Genomic DNA, 16962 nt, shown 5'->3' with positions numbered 1-16962 from the left:
AGTTGAATGAAAAAAGATAACCTCTTTATGGGCTAATACAATCAAAAGCTACCTACCCACACACATAAAGTACAGCAATCATCTATAACAGAAATTGGGATTGGAAAAAGTATTCTCCTGGGCTATAAAAGACCTACAGAATAGTCATGGTATTTTTGGCATAAATGCCTCAAATGCTCTAATTGTCTCCTGATAATTTCCATAGGTAACTAGTTCTTATTAATTGTTTCCAGATGATAGTATATTCAGTGGCTAAGATCACAATATTTGGAATTAAGATTATTTGGGTTTAAACTCTAGTTCCAACTTCTAAATGTGGGATTTTTGAGAAAGTCAATCTGATTACTTTCCCTATTTGTAAAATGGGTGTAAAAGTATTACTTTATATGGTTGTTTTGAGAAGTAAATTAAATACAGTTGACGCCATTTAGCAATGTTGTAAGTCTAGCAATTACATTTATTTTCAATAGTACCTGCTATAGCCAATGGGCTTTCAAAAGACACATCTGAAATAAAATCCTACATCTACTCATTTATGAGGTCTAAGAGAAGGCAGGAGGACAAGTTTAGTTTTTGTTTTCGGATCCCACAAGTGATTATGATCACTCCTGGCAAGAACTGAAATCCATGGTCAGATTCTAAGTAATTACTTAATGCTAGTGCTAGGCTTAAATTGTTCCTAGAAACATTTCCCAACCCTAAAACTGAGAGAATCAGAGTCAAATTGTTTCAGGTGGGGGAGGGCAGGATTTCTGCCACCAGATTCTGTCTAAATTCATTCAACATTTAATGAGTAACCACTGGCTATCAGTATCAGGTGGACAGAAATGAGTAAGGTATCTCTGTTCTTGGTAACTTAAAACCTGGTCATAACAGGGTAGTATATAAGGCAGTGTTTCCCATGGTAGGATACATGTCTGCATACCACCAACTGTCTGCAGTAAGCAACCCAAATGTTCCTGGGATCAGGGTCATCTGTCTATAACCGAAAAAGATTAATGAGAGATAAGCTCCACTTTAAACAGGCTCTTTTTGGAAATAATCGCATTACTAGCATCAGTCTGAGATGCAGAAACAGCAGCAGAACTTTAGGGAGAAATTGCCAGGCTACCAGTTGTCCCTTCTTCAGATTCCTGTAGGGAATCGGTCTCGAGAGATTCCCTACAGACTAGGAAAGAGTAAAGCCAGGCAAACTATATAGACAGCCCTCTGTATGCTCATTTATGGGCCATTCACCCCCTAATGTTTCCAACAAGGGTGAAAGGAAGAATCAGGATAGGAAAGGAGAGTGGTATGAACAGCAGCAGTGACCCTAAATACCAGTCATGTCGGGTTCAGATGTATAGGGCTACTACACCTGCCACCACCCAGAAGTGCTATAAAAATTTCTTTTCTTTCTTTTCTTTTCTTTTTTTTTTTTTTTTTTTTTTAAATAAAAGGGAATCACTTAGAGGAAACTATTATGTAACTAATACTATGGGCTATGTAAGAATTTGGCAGAATTACCAGAGACACAAAATGACAAATTATAAAATAAGATTTATACAACTAAACAATATGTAAGGCATTATAGAATTGTTCAGTGAAAGACACAATAATCAGTACCATTATGATCAGAGAGAATAATCAATTCCAGTGAAGATGGTTAGGTACGAGACTCAAAGAAATACACTTATGAGGCTGAGTCTAAATGAATGAACAGAATAGCCTAAAAGTACTCTTAAAAAAGCAAGCAGTAAGCAGGGAGGAGCTTAAGCAAGGACAGAGATATCCAAAGCATAGTCAGAACACAGTGAAGCCACTTTTAGTAAAAGATTCTCCACTCTTTATTTTCTTACATAGAAACTACTTGCATTTATCTAGGTTATTATATATTCCTAGAAAAGTAATATAGGTTAGCTAAACTCTAGTACTCCACTGTATATATGAAAATACCATTTACGATGTACAGTCTCCAACTTAAAATGGTTGACTTAAAATTTTTCAACTGTAAGGTGGTGCAAAAGTGATATGCGTTCAATAGAAATCATACTTTAAAGTTTGATTCTTTCCCATGCTAGAGATATGCGGTACAACATTCTCACAATGCTGGGCATCAGCTCAACTGATATTCTACAGTGCGTCATGTTGCCAGATTTGCCCAACTCTAGGCTAATATAAGTGATTTGAGCATGTTTAAGGTAGGCTGGGCTAAGCTATGTTGTTGGGTAGATTAAGTGTAGTAAATGCATTTTTAACTTAAGGTATTTTCAACTCATGATGGGTTTATTGGGACGTAACTCCACGGTGAGTTAAGGAATATCTGCATAATTATAGGGCAGTAACTACCATATTATCACTGCTTTGAGACACCTGAATAGTGATAAATGCCACACCATGACAGGTGTTTCGTATCTCTAACTTTCCCTAGATCTCCTAAAACCATTTAAGAGGAATAAAGCATCCTCCCTGCCTTACGCCCTCTAGTTGGACTTCTATTATTGGTTTAGCAAATTCCAAATAGGCAAAACGGCAAAAAAAGAAAAAACAAAACAGTAATAGAGAAGAAAAGATTAGTAAAGTAAGTAAATTAATTGAGGGAAAAATTACACAGTTACAGAAAAAGTGAAAAGAAAAAAGATTATCATTTTTACATCCTGGAAAGGCTAATTCTTGAAAGCAAAATAAGGAAAAATGAGATTATCAAACAGTCCTTATTACATCTTTTGTATTTTAATTACATCTTTTGTTTTATACTAGAAAATAACAATCCCTCAAGTTATTTTATGTACTAATACTTTGAAGCAAATGGTATAATTGTTTAGGTGTCCAAAGTAATCATTCTAATCGTAGCACAGCATTAACTTACCTACGACTTTGAAAACAGTATTACGTTTTCTCACCGACACAATAAGGAAGCTGGACCAGACGACATATGAAGTTTCTGCCAGTTCTAAATGTTAATGATGCCACATTACTTTTGTAGACAATTCACTACTTCTTTTCTTCTATGCTAGACTTCTAAAATCAGAGTTTTCCTAAATATGGTGGAAAGTTTCCAAAATGTGTCACATTTTAGAATTATTAAAATTCAAATCTACTTCTAAGAACTGAAAATAATTTCCTTACAAATAAAGTCCTTTATTTCATATCAACCATGCTCCTAGAAATATGAAAGTATTAATTAAAATCTGGAAGTGTATAAAAACCTTAAGCAACAGTTAATGAAAGTAAAACAACAAAAATCGTCTCTACTAACTTAGAAAGTTGAAGTTTTGTATTAGGAAAACACATTAGAATAGGAAATAACATAGATTACCTCTTTTTTGATGATCCTCTGCAATAATAGCATTTAAAAATATAACTACTTTCCTCTGTATAATATCTGTACATAATTGCTAACTTTCCTGAATTTCTAAAACTTATATGTAATGACTTTGAAATACATGTCCAAGGAAATGTTTCATTTACCATTGCAAACATTGATTTATTAAATAAAGTAGAAGTCCAGGCTTTATAAAAGTCAGCATTACATTTCTCACAGAGAAATCAAGAAAAAAACATGTCCTATCACAGATAGTTATCAGCAGTCTTTGTGAAGTCTTCCAATATTTCATTAAAGAAATGAAGTGGGAGCTGCATTTACAGATGAGGCTCGTGCTTTAGCCATTCTCCGAACCAGCGCTTCTTGTCTTTTTCTCTGAATTTCTTCAGGAGAACACTTTCTATTTTTCTCTTCTTCCTCTAAAAATTCAACAAAAGATGAGTTTACTTTTATAGCCTATAAAGTCATTCAACATGTGCTTTAATTTTTGCTTTTTTTAATCACCTAGATTTGCCATATTAGTTGGCTATTAAACTAAACTACTAAATATAAAATTCCAAGTACATAATACAGATATAACGCCCCAGTTCAAAAGAAAATCAAGCACTGATGGATCTGTCTCTATTTGATACATTCTTTTCACAGTGTGATAAAATCCAATTTGACAGAAAACTGACTACCCACCAAATAATTCTTGTGGACAATGACATCTAATTTATATGACCTATGAATAAATATATCTTTAAAAAGGATACATTGGGATTTTAAATGTTATATACACTTTAATAGAAAAATAGTCAAAATACAAGGAATTAAATTAGCTATCAGTATCTCAAATAGTGTATATTTACATAAGATGTTATATTAATATTCACATCTACTTTTCCCTTTAAAGTTTTCATTTCATCCACTGAGGAAATATATTTTAGAGTGATTAAATGAAATCTCTCATGTCAGACTGGTTTCCTGTGATTCACTGTTAGAAATTATATTTTTATTTGGAGGATGCATTTTGGAGAAACTTTAAAATAATCTCAATTAAGTTGAAGCTTTGTATTAGAAATCACTTTCTCAATTAACTGATATTTTAAGTTTAAGATTATCACCCTAATACATATTTAAGTAAACTTAAAACCGTCTACGTTGTAAAATATGCTTTTTAAGAAAGAAGAATCTGTAATATTGACAGAAGAGAAATATCATTTATTCTGACATCGAGAAAAATATTCACAATTTATGAGACATTTCTCTTGTTAACTAACAGAGGCATTTTCCAAAACATATAATCTGCCTCCCTTTCCTTTCTTGGTATAATCAAAAATGGGAGGGAGTATTCAGCCTAAGAAATATATATTTTGAGTGGAGTTTCCCAGATGATTTTGATGGCTTTTATTTCCTAAGCTGTTTACCTAACAGACTGTAGCTATTTTTCCCTAAAGAAAGACACCAGAAGATACTTTCTAATTAGCATGACTAATTATCTAATACTTTAGTATCAAAGCTGAGAAACACAACAAACTCAGACTACACATACAAAGACTTTACACTGAATTTGTGTGAAAACAGGTTAATAATCTACAACAGCAGAAAATATAATTTCCTAAAGTTGCTCTTACAATTTGCTTGGTAATATTATAGCAAATAATTTCAAATGATAATCAGGTCACACCATGAAAATTTGATTTAGGGACGCATCCATTTTTCTCATCAGTCTTCCTTTAACTCAGTCTATAATAAAAATACACAATGAAGTCTTAAAATATTGTAAAGTACTAAGCAAAAGCTGCTCTTCTTAACCTTGATCTTACAGTGCAAGGGTCAGTAATTTTTTTTTTTTTTCTCCTGTAGAGTCAGAAAGCAAGAATGTTAACCTTTGAGTACCTTGTTGCAACTGCTCACCTGTACCATTGTAGCAAAAATAGTTATGGAAAATGTATAAATAACTGATGAGCTGTGTTCAAATAAAACCTGTTTATGGACAATGAAATCTGGATTTCATATAATTTTCAAACGTCATGAAATATTATTCTCCTTTTGATTTTTTTCCAACCATTTAAAATGTAAAAATCATTTTTAGTGTGCTGGCTATACATAAAACAAGCTGCAGGCTGGATTTGGAGGGATCATAGTTTGCCAACTCCTGCCTGAAATCAATGAGGGAGTTAAGTGAGTTTTGTTTCAGAGATACTTCCCTGGAGAGCAGCTTGCTACATAACAAAGTAAAAGGAAGTAGAAACAATAGAAAACATCAACAAAGTTAATAGTAATTAAGAGACTCTACTATCAATAAGCTTAAAGAAAATATTGATGAGATAAGCGAAAAGGCAGATTATCCATGAAAAATGCAGACAGATTGGTAGATAGGAGTTTTGGGAAAACTCAAATACTCCAGGAGGTTTAGTCTTTATAGAATTATAACTATAGTTGACCCTTGAACAACATGGGCTTGAACTGGCAAGTCCACTCATTTGTAGGTTGTTTTCTGCATCTGACACCCCTGAGACAACAAGACCAACTCTTACTCTTCTTCCTTCTCGGCCTACTAGACATGAAGATTATGAAGATGAAGATCTTTATAATGATCCACTTTCACTTAATGAATAGTAAATATTATTTTCTCTTCCTTATGATTTTAATAACACTTTCTCTAGCTTATGGTAAGAATACAGTATATAATACATATAAGAGCATACAAAATATGCATTAATTAATTACTTGTTATCAGAAAGGTTTCTGGTCAACAGCAGGCTATTAGCAGTTAAGATTCTGGGGGATCAAAAGTTACACACAGACTTTTGACTACAAATCAGATCAGTGCCTGTAACCCCTCCATTGTTCAAGGGTCAACTCTATCTGTAAATAAATTCATGTTGGGAACATGCTTGAATTAGTTACAATATACTCACTTTAATACAAATTTAAATACTTAAAATTACTATAGATTGAGAACAATTTTTAACATTTCAAAATATCTAGTTTGGGCCATCATGTAAAGAAAGCTATCCAACCTGCAGCCCACAGGCTACCTGCAGCCCAACATGGCTTTGAATGCAGCCCAACACAAATTCATAAACTTTCTTAAAATATTATGAGATTTTTTGTGATTTTTTTTTTTTTTTTTTTTTTTTTTTTTAGTTCATCAGCTATTATGAGTGTCAGTGTATTTTATGTGTGGTCCAAGATAATTCTTCCAATGTGGCCTGGGGAAGCCAAAAGATTGGATACCCTGGGTGTAGAGAATCATTTATTGTCAGTGTTGACAAGATAAATTGGTATAACTGCTTCAGACAGAAATTTGGTGGTATCCATCAAATTTTAAAACTTTCTCTTGTAGCAATTTTTTAGGAATTAACAGATATAATTATACAAGCATGCAGAAATTTATGTAGAAGGATATTTACTGGAGTATTGTTTGTAATTGCAAAAGACTGCAACCAACCCAAACTTCCATCACAGAGAAACAGTTAAATTATGATACATCCACTATATATATCACTTAGTCATTAACAGGACTAAAATAAATTTAAATGTACTAAAAGGAAAAGACAGCTATATTAAGGCAAAAGCAAGTTGCCAAATAGTGGGTATACAGATTTATTAATATTTAAATAAATCTGCAGGTATATATGTATACACATATATATGTATATACACACACACACACCTTTTTATATGCATAGAAAATGCTACATAATGTATACCAAAATATTAATAGTGGTTTTCCCTAAGGGATGGTTATGAGAAAGGAGAAACATAAGACTTAACATTTTACTTCAAATTATTCTATACTGTTTTACTTTTCTTTTTAAATAACTAGCATATTACTGTTGTAAATTTAAAAAAAGTCACTTAAATAGGAAAGTTGTAGCAGTAATGCCAACAAGACAGAGAACAGTCACTAAAAATTTAATTGCAACTTGTGATAAAAGCAATTAAGAAATAAAAAATAAACAAGGAGATTTAGAGACTCTTCAAGGAAGGCCTCTGTGAGAAAGCAGTAATATATTGAGATATAAGAAAGCACCAACAAGAGTGGAGGAGGGGTCACATGTTGAAAAGAAGTAGTTTTAGTCAAAGGGAAGAGCACGGTCTACGTTCCTGGACAAGGAAGAAACATAAACTGTTTGAGAAACTAAAAGACAGCTGGTATAGCTGAAGCTTAGTAGGTAAGGAAAAAAGAGGAGACACAGGTTAAAGAGAGATAATCCACAGCTTTGTTGCTCACAGTATACAGTTTGGATTTTATCTGAAATATGATGGGCAGCCACTGAAGGTTGTTTTAAGCATAGAAACGTCATTTTTGCCCATCCAATTTTAAAAGGCTATTCCACTATTTGGAGATGAGAATTGAAAGGAGATAGATAAAAGAATTGCAGTAGTCTCGTCAAGAAATGTTAACTTGTTGTAGAAAGAAAAATGGATAGTTTGGGGATACAGGGTTTTTGAGATAGAAACAATGAAACTTATTGATAGAATGGAGAATTAGAGAAAAGAGGAACTGGAAGAATCAGAAATGATAGCTGTTATCAAATAAGTAAATCACAATTTTAACCATCACCACTAGCACATTTATATCAAATATCACACTAGTAAACATGTTTAATTAGAATGCTCTAAATTTCTAAATATTATTTACCTCACTGCTCCATCATCTGCTTCCTAGAAGATTACTCAAGTTTTAAAACAATTTAGTAAATACAATCTTAAAATGAACACTGTAATACATTTATCTAAAGGTATGATTTTCCAAGAAACAATTAATAAATCATTCAAAAAATATTTACTGAGTACCTACTATATGCCAGTCATTGTATTAAGTGCTGGGAAAGAATTCAATGTAATATTTTGAAAAATAAACCAACTACTCTTTGTATAATGCAGTATAATTATTTCCAAGTATCATTTTAAGAATTCTAGTTAAACGTTATAGTTTTACCTTATATATTATTACTCACACTCAAAAACAACAAATAATTATTTTACTACTTTTTAAGATACTTTTCAAAGAAAACTATTTCATATTTCATACATACCTTTTGAAGATTGTTTCAAAGATTCAGAAAGTTTCACCAAAGATTGCTGTCCAACAGCTTCCTCTAGCAATGGGTTGACACTTTTCTTTTTCTCCACACCCTGTGTAATTTTGGTATCAGACATACTTCCTGTTATATAATTTTGATTAAACTGAGAAAGAATCTGAGAATTTTTCATCCTTGTAAATGTAAACTTTGAAAATCCAACTGTTTTGTTATGGTTGCTCTGAGATTCATCTGTTATACTCTTATGGCATAGCTGCTTAGTACTCAGTTTCTTCTTGTAAGTAGCAATTTCTGTATTCATATTATCTGAAGTTACACTTGAACTTCCCGAAAGAACCAATTTGGAACTATTCACTTGTATTGGAACATCAGTGTTAGTACAAGGCACATGCAGATTATTTATCTGACAGTTTGAGATCTTAGTATACATAGTCAAATTTGTGGCACCTAAAAATCTTGGAGAATTTCCATACATTTCCCCTTTCTCCATTTTCATTGGCTTATCTGTTCGTGAGCTATTTGTCAAAGATGTCTGCACTGAAATGCTGTCTGGATTCAAATGCTTTGATTGTACTAAATTACTTCCTTGTTTAGATATAGTAAACATGTTTTTGGCTCCATGTTCGGAATTATTATTGATCTCACATATACTTTCTGATGTCTTACTGTCCTTTCTAATATCTTGTTGCTGAGTTAGTCTTTCAATATCATCACATGCTTGGTACAACAAATCATCATCTACATCATCTGCTTCCCAGGTATTATCTAATTGATGACACGCTTTAATAATCTCATTGGCAAATGAGGGATCATTCCAATCATCAAAGAAAGAACCTAATTTTGATGCACTAGTCTGATTTGGGTTACTAACACTGGTTTCATTGCCTAGATTTGCAGAGCCAAAAAGATCAGTATTAACAGGGGCTTTAACAGCTTGATTTAAAATGCACTTATTTTTCTGCTCATTAGAATATCTTGTGTTCAAAGCTGACTTCTTTTCAGAAGCATATACAGTAGATTTAGTAAGAGTATCTTCCTTTATTTTTGTCAGATTAGATGTAAGTATACAATCTTGAATTTTGTCTTGAATAACGATTTTATTGGAAGAGTTCTCAAATTTCATTTTATTTCTAGTGGATGATAATTTGTTTGATTTATTTGGATTTGGTGAAAATCTATATTCTGCACCTATTAATTCTCTGTCACCTATCTTTGAAGAAAGATCTTGTAATACTTTTGAATCTCCTAACCTGGCATCTGGACTTGTATTTGCTCTTGACATATTTTTAACAGTTTTACTATTAAAGGTACAAATTTCCTTTTGACCAGTAACCTGGGCTGTTTTACAGGGGAAGAGTTCAGGCATGTCGACATTTTGCATAGCAAAAGGTTCATTACCTAGTAAATTTTCCCAATCATCCTCAAAATCACTGGTAGTAAATGCATCAATGTACCTCTTAGAAGTTTCTGGCTTCTTAGTACAGGAAGTCACACATGATTTTGTCATTATGGGTGTATCTACTTGAGAGGAAAGTGATCGTGGGGTTTTATTTGACAGTTTTTCAATGACCAGAGTTTCATTAGTAATGATTTTCTCCTCTTTCAAAGCATTTGTCTTTACAAAGGTAGTATTACTGGTGCTCCAAAAAGCTTCTGGCAGTTCTTGGCTTAACTGTCCGCTACATTTCTGAGTAGAACCATCAAAAATAGCATTAAAGGCTGCTTCAGCAGTTTGGTCAAATGGCTTCTGACTGCTATTTTGATTATTTGCCACAGATACCTTGGTGTTTCCTTTGATTGGCTTCTTTTTTGTAGCATTATCTATTTCGGGAACTATATTATGTAATGACTGCATCTGTGTATTATCTTTATGATTACTTAAAATCTCTGTTTCTGAAATCATCTGGGTAAAATCATAATTCCTCTTATTTTGCTCTTGAATCACATCTAGCTCTTCCATATTTTTATCAAATTGTTTAGCCAGTTTCATAAGTTCTTCTTCTTGATTTTGTGTTTTTAACCTATTAAACAAGATTTAAAAATTATAATTAAAAATGTTCTGAGACATTATATCCAACTGTTATTTAACATATTTTGATGTTAAAGCTCTAAGATTTTAACACTTACAATTATTTTAACTCCAAAATTTGATAGATCAAAACTGTGGAAATTTTATTAACAAAAATTTTGATATATTTACAAAACAAAAATGGAGTATTATCAAAAAATATTTGCTTCACTGAATTTCAGAAAAGCTGAAAAGTCTTAACTTACTTTGTGCAGCTGATTTTTGCTCTTGATTTTCCTTTCACTACACTGGGAGTACAAGGAATAGCAGTTTCACCAATCCACATGTCCAGCATAGAACTTGTTGTTGGTTTTTCATCCTTTGGCAGATAGGGAACAAAAGAGGTATAAAGTACCAATGTAGCACCCCGCCCCCTTCCAGAAAAACAAAATAAAAAAGAAAATAAAAACTACTTTGAATTAATTTCCTAAATTCTGGTGAGGTAAGTTACCAAACAAACTCAAAAACAATAAGAAGTTGGGAGATAGCAATAATAAGCTACAAGAATTGATCCACTTGTTTCAGAGAATGAAAACATTCAGAATTACAAATTGCTTATTTAAAAAAAAATTGTTTTAAGAATTAAATTTATCAAATGTACATTTAATAACATAAGCACGTTTTTATTAAAAGAAAATTGACATTTTAATTGCCCTAAGATTCTTATACTTTCTGTATCATCTGTTTCTCCAAATTTTCTTTATCCTTATTATAACCTTTATCTAAAGTTGGACAATCCATGTTGACCTAAATTGAGAACACTCAGAATTGAGGTCAGGACTGAATTAAGAGGTAAGAGCAAGGTTAGAACTAAGAATGAGATAGGAATAAGAATAAAAAAATAGAGAAAGCAGAAAAGTTTACCCAGATAATATACAGAAAAAAGCCATTTTACACTTGGATATTTTTGCTGTACCTTTCAGTCACTTGATCACACAAAAAAATTACAGAATGAGCTTTAGGCATTAATTGCAAACCAAACCAACAAATCAAATCAAATAACCATTTTCACTCTATTTTACAGTACCTAGAATGAACATAAATATCACACAAGTTAAAAAATAATATTACTACTAGATTATAGGCTACTCAAAGGCAAGGACTCTTCTTAGAATAACTCAGCATTCAGCACAATACTGGGCATAACAGTGTCAGTTTACATTTATTTACTAGAAGATTTAGATGAAAAGATCCCTACAACTTGGTACTTCAAATCCTCAATGAATCAAAAAAGTTTTCTTAGTGTCGACTTGAACCTAGTTGCCTTTAGCTTTGCAAATACTCAAGAAAATCAGTAATTTCACTTTCAGACTCAATATATATTTTCCCTTTTATTTCAACAATCTTGAATTTAAAGAAAATAATAGTCTTAATTATGAACTCTGCCATTTACCAAAGTAATTTTAAATTTATTCAATTTTCAGAGGACTAAATTATGACTTTATGTACCCAACTTTACATATACATGGCTCCTATGTATGTTTGTATACTATTTGTACATATTACATATTTCTTCCTGAATAATTACATAATTTATTGATTTTCAACCATAATCCAGGTGCTGTATAAGGTATCTAAATGCATTACTTCATTTCATTATAAAAGGTATACTGTGCAAAGCTGTATAAATGAAGATATATACCATCTTCAAATAAACAACACTGTATAAAAAATATCCCTGCAGAAAGTGAACTGACTGTCCAATCAAAATAAAACCTCGTATTTAAAAAAAAATGCTATCTCTGAAAACGTTAAAAGAAAATTAAATAATGATTTGAGAATGACTCACCTAAAAATAAACAATATAAATATTTGTCATTCTGAGAACATGACAAGCTTTCAAGCAGACCTTGAAACTGCTAAAGATTTATATGCTTTAAAAGTACTCAGTTTAAGAGGGTAACATTTTAAAGCTACTAATTTCACTATTTTTTTTCTTTTTATACAAGTTACCACTTGCATACTGTTGGCATTTCTTTATATGAGCTATTATTTCCAGCCCAGTTAGGTAAAGGCTCCAATAATTTATTCACAACTATCTTTTTATCACTATTTAGACTGGCCCGCCCAAACACATTTTATTATGCTTCTTTCATGTGAAACCCACAATTAATGAAGATCTATTGTTAACTTATAGAGTAAGTATTATTATGGCATAAATGCTATTTAACTAATGAACTGTAAGTAAAATGAGTTTCTATGACATGCTAAACATGGAATGTAGAGCTAGTAGCAACAGAGTTGTTTTGACTGTGCTAGGTGTAATTTTGGATATTTTATAGCTGCTAAGAAAAACTTCATTTCCTGTCTCTTCCACCTGAATGACAGTAATTCTTCAAACCATGTTTTGGGCCAGTGCCATCTATTGTTCATGGTCAACATATAGTAACTATTCACGGGCATGTTAAGGAAAAATGGCATACTTCCTTTAGAGAAGACACTAAGCAAAAACGTTCTCTGGATTTAAATGTTGTTAAATAAGAAAAAGAGAACAAAAAGTAAAGAAGTTCAGAACAGTTTTATGTATTAAGCCTTTGCTTCTTAGTAATTGTAATATTAGAGTTATTGGACTGCTTTGTGTCAAATGATTGACTTGAACATATTTCTATTTCACTCCAACAGTACAAGAACAGAAATGAAAAAAAGAAATGAAACACTCAAAAATTTTTTTCAGAGATGGGGTCTTAAACTCCTGGCCTCAAGCAATCTTCCCCTTTCTCCTGGCCTCAGCCTTCCTCCCAAAATGCTGAGATCACAGGAGTGAGTCACCATGCCTGGCCAAGAAAAAAAAAAAAACCTTTGGAGATGGTTCTATTACGGTAACAACTTTAACATTACTTTACAATTATAGCACTCTATAGTTTACAAAGAATTTTTATCTAGTTTAATCCTCATAATGGTCCAATGAAGACAGCAAGAGGAACACAATAATTCTAGTTCACGGCTGAATGAACTGAGGTGGTGAGAGTTTAAATAACTTGCACTGGGTCACACAGCACAGGAGGCTGAAGGAGAAGACTAAATTTGAATTCAGTGCTCTTCGCTTTTGTAAGTGTTTCTTGATAATCTTATAAGTCAATGAGTATTAAGAAGAATAGTTTCAATGGGGAAACGTTATAGACAGTAAATATCAATCACAAAACAATCTTAAAAGTTTAAATTTTTTTGACTGCCTTATTCTATTATTTTAGCAACTTGAAAAATGAATGTCGTATGTTGTTAAGCACAACATTACAGATAAACACAATGCCCTAGTCAAAAATTACTCTAAAAAATTAAAACAAGATATATACTTAAGAAAATATCTTATAATATTTTATATTACGTTCCTTTTTTCAAAATATGCATTTCAAAAGTAGAAAAGGCAAAATAGTAATCTTTGCTGCCTTATTTTTAGAAAAAAGAATTATAAAAGACAATACTTTTCATTTAAAGAAACTACAAAAACTTAGTGGCACATTCTTCACTGTTTTAAAACAAACTATAAAACTAGTGATATTTACCTGAGGAGCAATACGATTAACAATATGTGAAATCTCATCACTATCTGTGGTATAAATCTGTTTTTTTCTTCCTTTACCTGAATAAAAAGAAACCAAGACATTTCTATAAATTTTAAACAAAAAACCCTCAATTTTAAAAAATAGCTGTCACTTCTTAGAAAATAATTTTAATTAGTGCAGCTTACAGCATTGTGTGTTTACATCACATACTTATGCAGATAAAATCATGTAGATTCTCAGAGGTTCCTGATGCTATTATCTGACTAGAATTCTAGTTAAATCTGAATAATTTATCAAACATTTACTCACATAAATAATGTTAATAATGAATTACCTAACTGCTTTGTCAATGGAGAATTCTGATCCCAAAAGATATCATTCTGTCCATCTGGATCATTAGGAGAACTGAAGGAAGATGACAGTAAGTCCATTTTCAGCACTCTCTTTGGTGTTTCATACCTGTCTATATAAAATATGAGTAAAATAACAATTGTGGCATTTTAAAGCATTACCTTACTTCATAAGAACCCAGGGTCAAATAATAGCTTAGACTAAATTTCATAGTCCAATATAATTTTTTTTCCCAGAGATAATTACCTGAACCATAACTGAAATGCTGGTTTCATATAAAAATCCATGCAGCACTTCGCAAACTTGACATTGTAAATAGCAAGCACTTTTAGATAATCCAGAAGCTCTATGAATGCATAATACAATACTGTATAACCTAAGTCATTCTATTTATTATCACTGAGACCTGGAGGCTTTGAGGAACCATCTGTAATTTATAGGTACATTCAAAAATCCAAAGTCACCCAACAGAAACCTAAATATGTTTAGCCCCTTTTCACCAGCTCTAATCTACATTAATTGCAATTCTTTAAAAAGCGTAAGTGATCCAATGCTTGGGAATTTTTGTCTAGAATAACTTCCAATTTTTTTTTTTTTTTTTGAGACAGAGTCTTGCTCTGTTGCCCAGGCTGGAGTGCAGTGGCACCATCTCTGCTCACTGCAAGCTCCGCCTCCCGGGTTCACGCCATTCTCCTGCCTCAGCCTCCCGAGTAGCTGGGACTACAGGCGCCCGCCACCTCGCCCGGCTAGTTTTTTGTATTTTTTAGTAGAGACGGGGTTTCACCGTGTTAGTCAGGATGGTCTCGATCTCCTGACCTTGTGATCCGCCCGCCTCGGCCTCCCAAAGTGCTGGGATTACAGGCTTGAGCCACTGCGCCTGGCCAACTTTCAAATTTTTATAAAGATTTTTGTTCATTCCGGAATTGCTTTATGGGAGTATTAAAGACATGTAAGGTGGCCGGGCGCAGTGGCTCACGCTTGTAATCCCAGAACTTTGGGAGGCCAAGACGGGCGGATCACAAGGCCAGGAGATCCAGACTATCCTGGCTAACACGGTGAAACCCCGTCTCTACTAAAAAATACAAAAAACTAGCCGGGCGAGGTGGCGGGCGCCTGCAGTCCCAGCTACTCGGGAGGCTGAGGCAGGAGAATCACTTGAACCACGGAGGCGGAGGTTGCAGTGAGCCGAGATTGTGCCACTGCACTCCAGCCTGGGCGACGGAGCAAGATTCCTTCTCAAAAAAACCCAAAAAACAAAAAAAGACATGTAAGGTTAAAAAAAGCACTGTTTCAAGAATATGCTCCAGAATAAAGGCTTTTGTATGAGTTTCAATTCCAACTAAGATTTACTAGAAGTCTTTCAAAAAGTGCACCCAAAACTAATAGTGACGAAAGGGATCCTTAGTATCTTATTTGGAGGGATGTTACAGACAGCAACTTCCGGTTTATTCATAATGAGGTGAGACATCGCCCAGGCTTTGAAACAAACTTTAACTTTTCATATGAACTCTTCTCTAAAGCAGGTCGCGGGGGGGCGTGGGGGAAACAAGGTTTAACCAGAAATAATTTCTCCGAGCATAAACTGAGGTTAGCGGGCCTATCAGCTCTTCCTCCTCGCTCCGCCACCGCTGCTGACCCGAGGAGCAGCCTGGAAAGCAGCCGCCCTCCCGCAAACAGGTAAACCACATGACCTATTCCTGTGGCGGAGGCAAGTGGATGGTCAAACCTAACGGGGTAGTGCTCAAGCTCGGGGACAGAAGCCCATCGGGGAGTGGTATGGGAGTATTTTTGGACTCTCGAGGGGTGAATCCCAGAGACACAATACACACTCCAGACTCCACCCCCACCCCAGATTTCCCTGTTGTAAGCTGGGCTGTGGGGATGCGGCGCCGAAGCCAAGGCAGGCCGCGCTGCCGACGTCTCACCCTCGGGGTTACTTTTACTGCACAAGGCGGCTGTTGGAGGCTGCTCTCGCTGCCGCACTGGCCCGGGAGGCCCCTCTCTAGCCCCGCAGGGCCACGAACCGCGGGCCGACCTCAGCCGCCTCCTCCCTGGCTCGACCACCGAGCCGCATTCCTCAGCCGCCACGGTTTTGTGCGGCGTTTTCTTCGGGCTAGGGCTGTCATCATGTTTCCGTCGCCGACTCATTGCCTATGGCCCGCCTCCACCAGCCGTTTCTTCTTTCACATTTTGGAAAGGGATGAGTAGGGCAACAGCACTACAAACCGGACTCCGCAACAACGGCAGCCGCCATTTTGACCGGTGGGGCGCGCAAGAGGCGGCCGCTGATTGGCTGGGTCCCGGAGACGGGGGGAGCTGTTAAGGTGCCGAGGGCGTGCGCACTTCCGCAGCCGGGACCGGAGGCTGCTCTGGAGGAGCGTCTGGGCTCAAATTCCTCTAGACTGGTGGGGATAGCAGGGGTAGTAGTCAGGTCAGCGTAAAGTGAGAGTGGGAGCTTGTGAGATGGAAAGGAGATTGAATACACTAGCAGCTTTTTATTGAATGTATAATGAAAATTGCACGTTAGTCAGATTCAGATTATTGAGGGTCTTCGAATTTGTCAAGAAAAGGAAATATAGCTAATTTTTCATAGATGGTATGTGCATAGAAAAATCCAAAAGAAAGTAGAAAAAATTACTAAATTAATTTAAGAGTTGCTGGATACAAAGTCAATATTCAAAGGTCAATGTGTTTCAC

The 16962-nt window shown here is 34.4% G+C and overlaps 1 protein-coding gene across 4 annotated transcripts; it reads right to left on the bottom strand.

Annotated features, from left to right (window-relative positions):
* Positions 1-1524: 1524 nt before the first annotated feature.
* Positions 1525-16539, bottom strand: LOC105465173 (ETAA1 activator of ATR kinase). 4 transcript variants are annotated; one of them, XM_011713447.3, is made up of 6 exons: positions 16191-16539; positions 14249-14377; positions 13915-13991; positions 10618-10730; positions 8338-10364; positions 1525-3723 (listed from the first exon to the last, which is right to left on the bottom strand). In XM_011713447.3, the coding sequence occupies exons 1-6, from the start codon at positions 16411-16413 to the stop codon at positions 3596-3598; spliced, it is 2697 nt and encodes an 898-aa protein (XP_011711749.2). In that variant the 5' UTR covers positions 16414-16539; the 3' UTR covers positions 1525-3595. The 4 variants fall into 4 exon arrangements, with proteins under 4 accessions (XP_011711749.2, XP_011711752.2, XP_011711753.2 ...); XM_011713450.2 differs by having other exon boundaries at positions 14249-14373; positions 16191-16321; XM_011713451.3 differs by having other exon boundaries at positions 16301-16320.
* Positions 16540-16962: the final 423 nt, after the last annotated feature.

Source organism: Macaca nemestrina, chromosome 13 (assembly GCF_043159975.1).
Source record: "Macaca nemestrina isolate mMacNem1 chromosome 13, mMacNem.hap1, whole genome shotgun sequence".
Taxonomy (NCBI): domain Eukaryota; kingdom Metazoa; phylum Chordata; class Mammalia; order Primates; family Cercopithecidae; genus Macaca; species Macaca nemestrina.
The sequence above is the reverse complement of the archived record's forward strand: the minus strand, read 5'-3'. Positions and strand labels throughout refer to the sequence as shown.

What these genes read in the sequence shown, in the direction of transcription:
- LOC105465173 (XM_011713447.3), bottom strand. Translation starts at nt 16,413, where the DNA reads ATGAGTCGGCGACGGAAACATGATGACAGCCCTAGCCCGAAGAAAACG. An exon ending in GCAAAAATCAGCTGCACAAA is followed by an intron (nt 10,365 to 10,617) that starts GTAAGTTAAGAC and finishes CTTGTTTAATAG; the next exon opens with GTTAAAAACACAAAATCAAG. An exon ending in TTTGAAACAATCTTCAAAAG is followed by an intron (nt 3,724 to 8,337) that starts GTATGTATGAAA and finishes TTGAATTTTTAG; the next exon opens with AGGAAGAAGAGAAAAATAGA.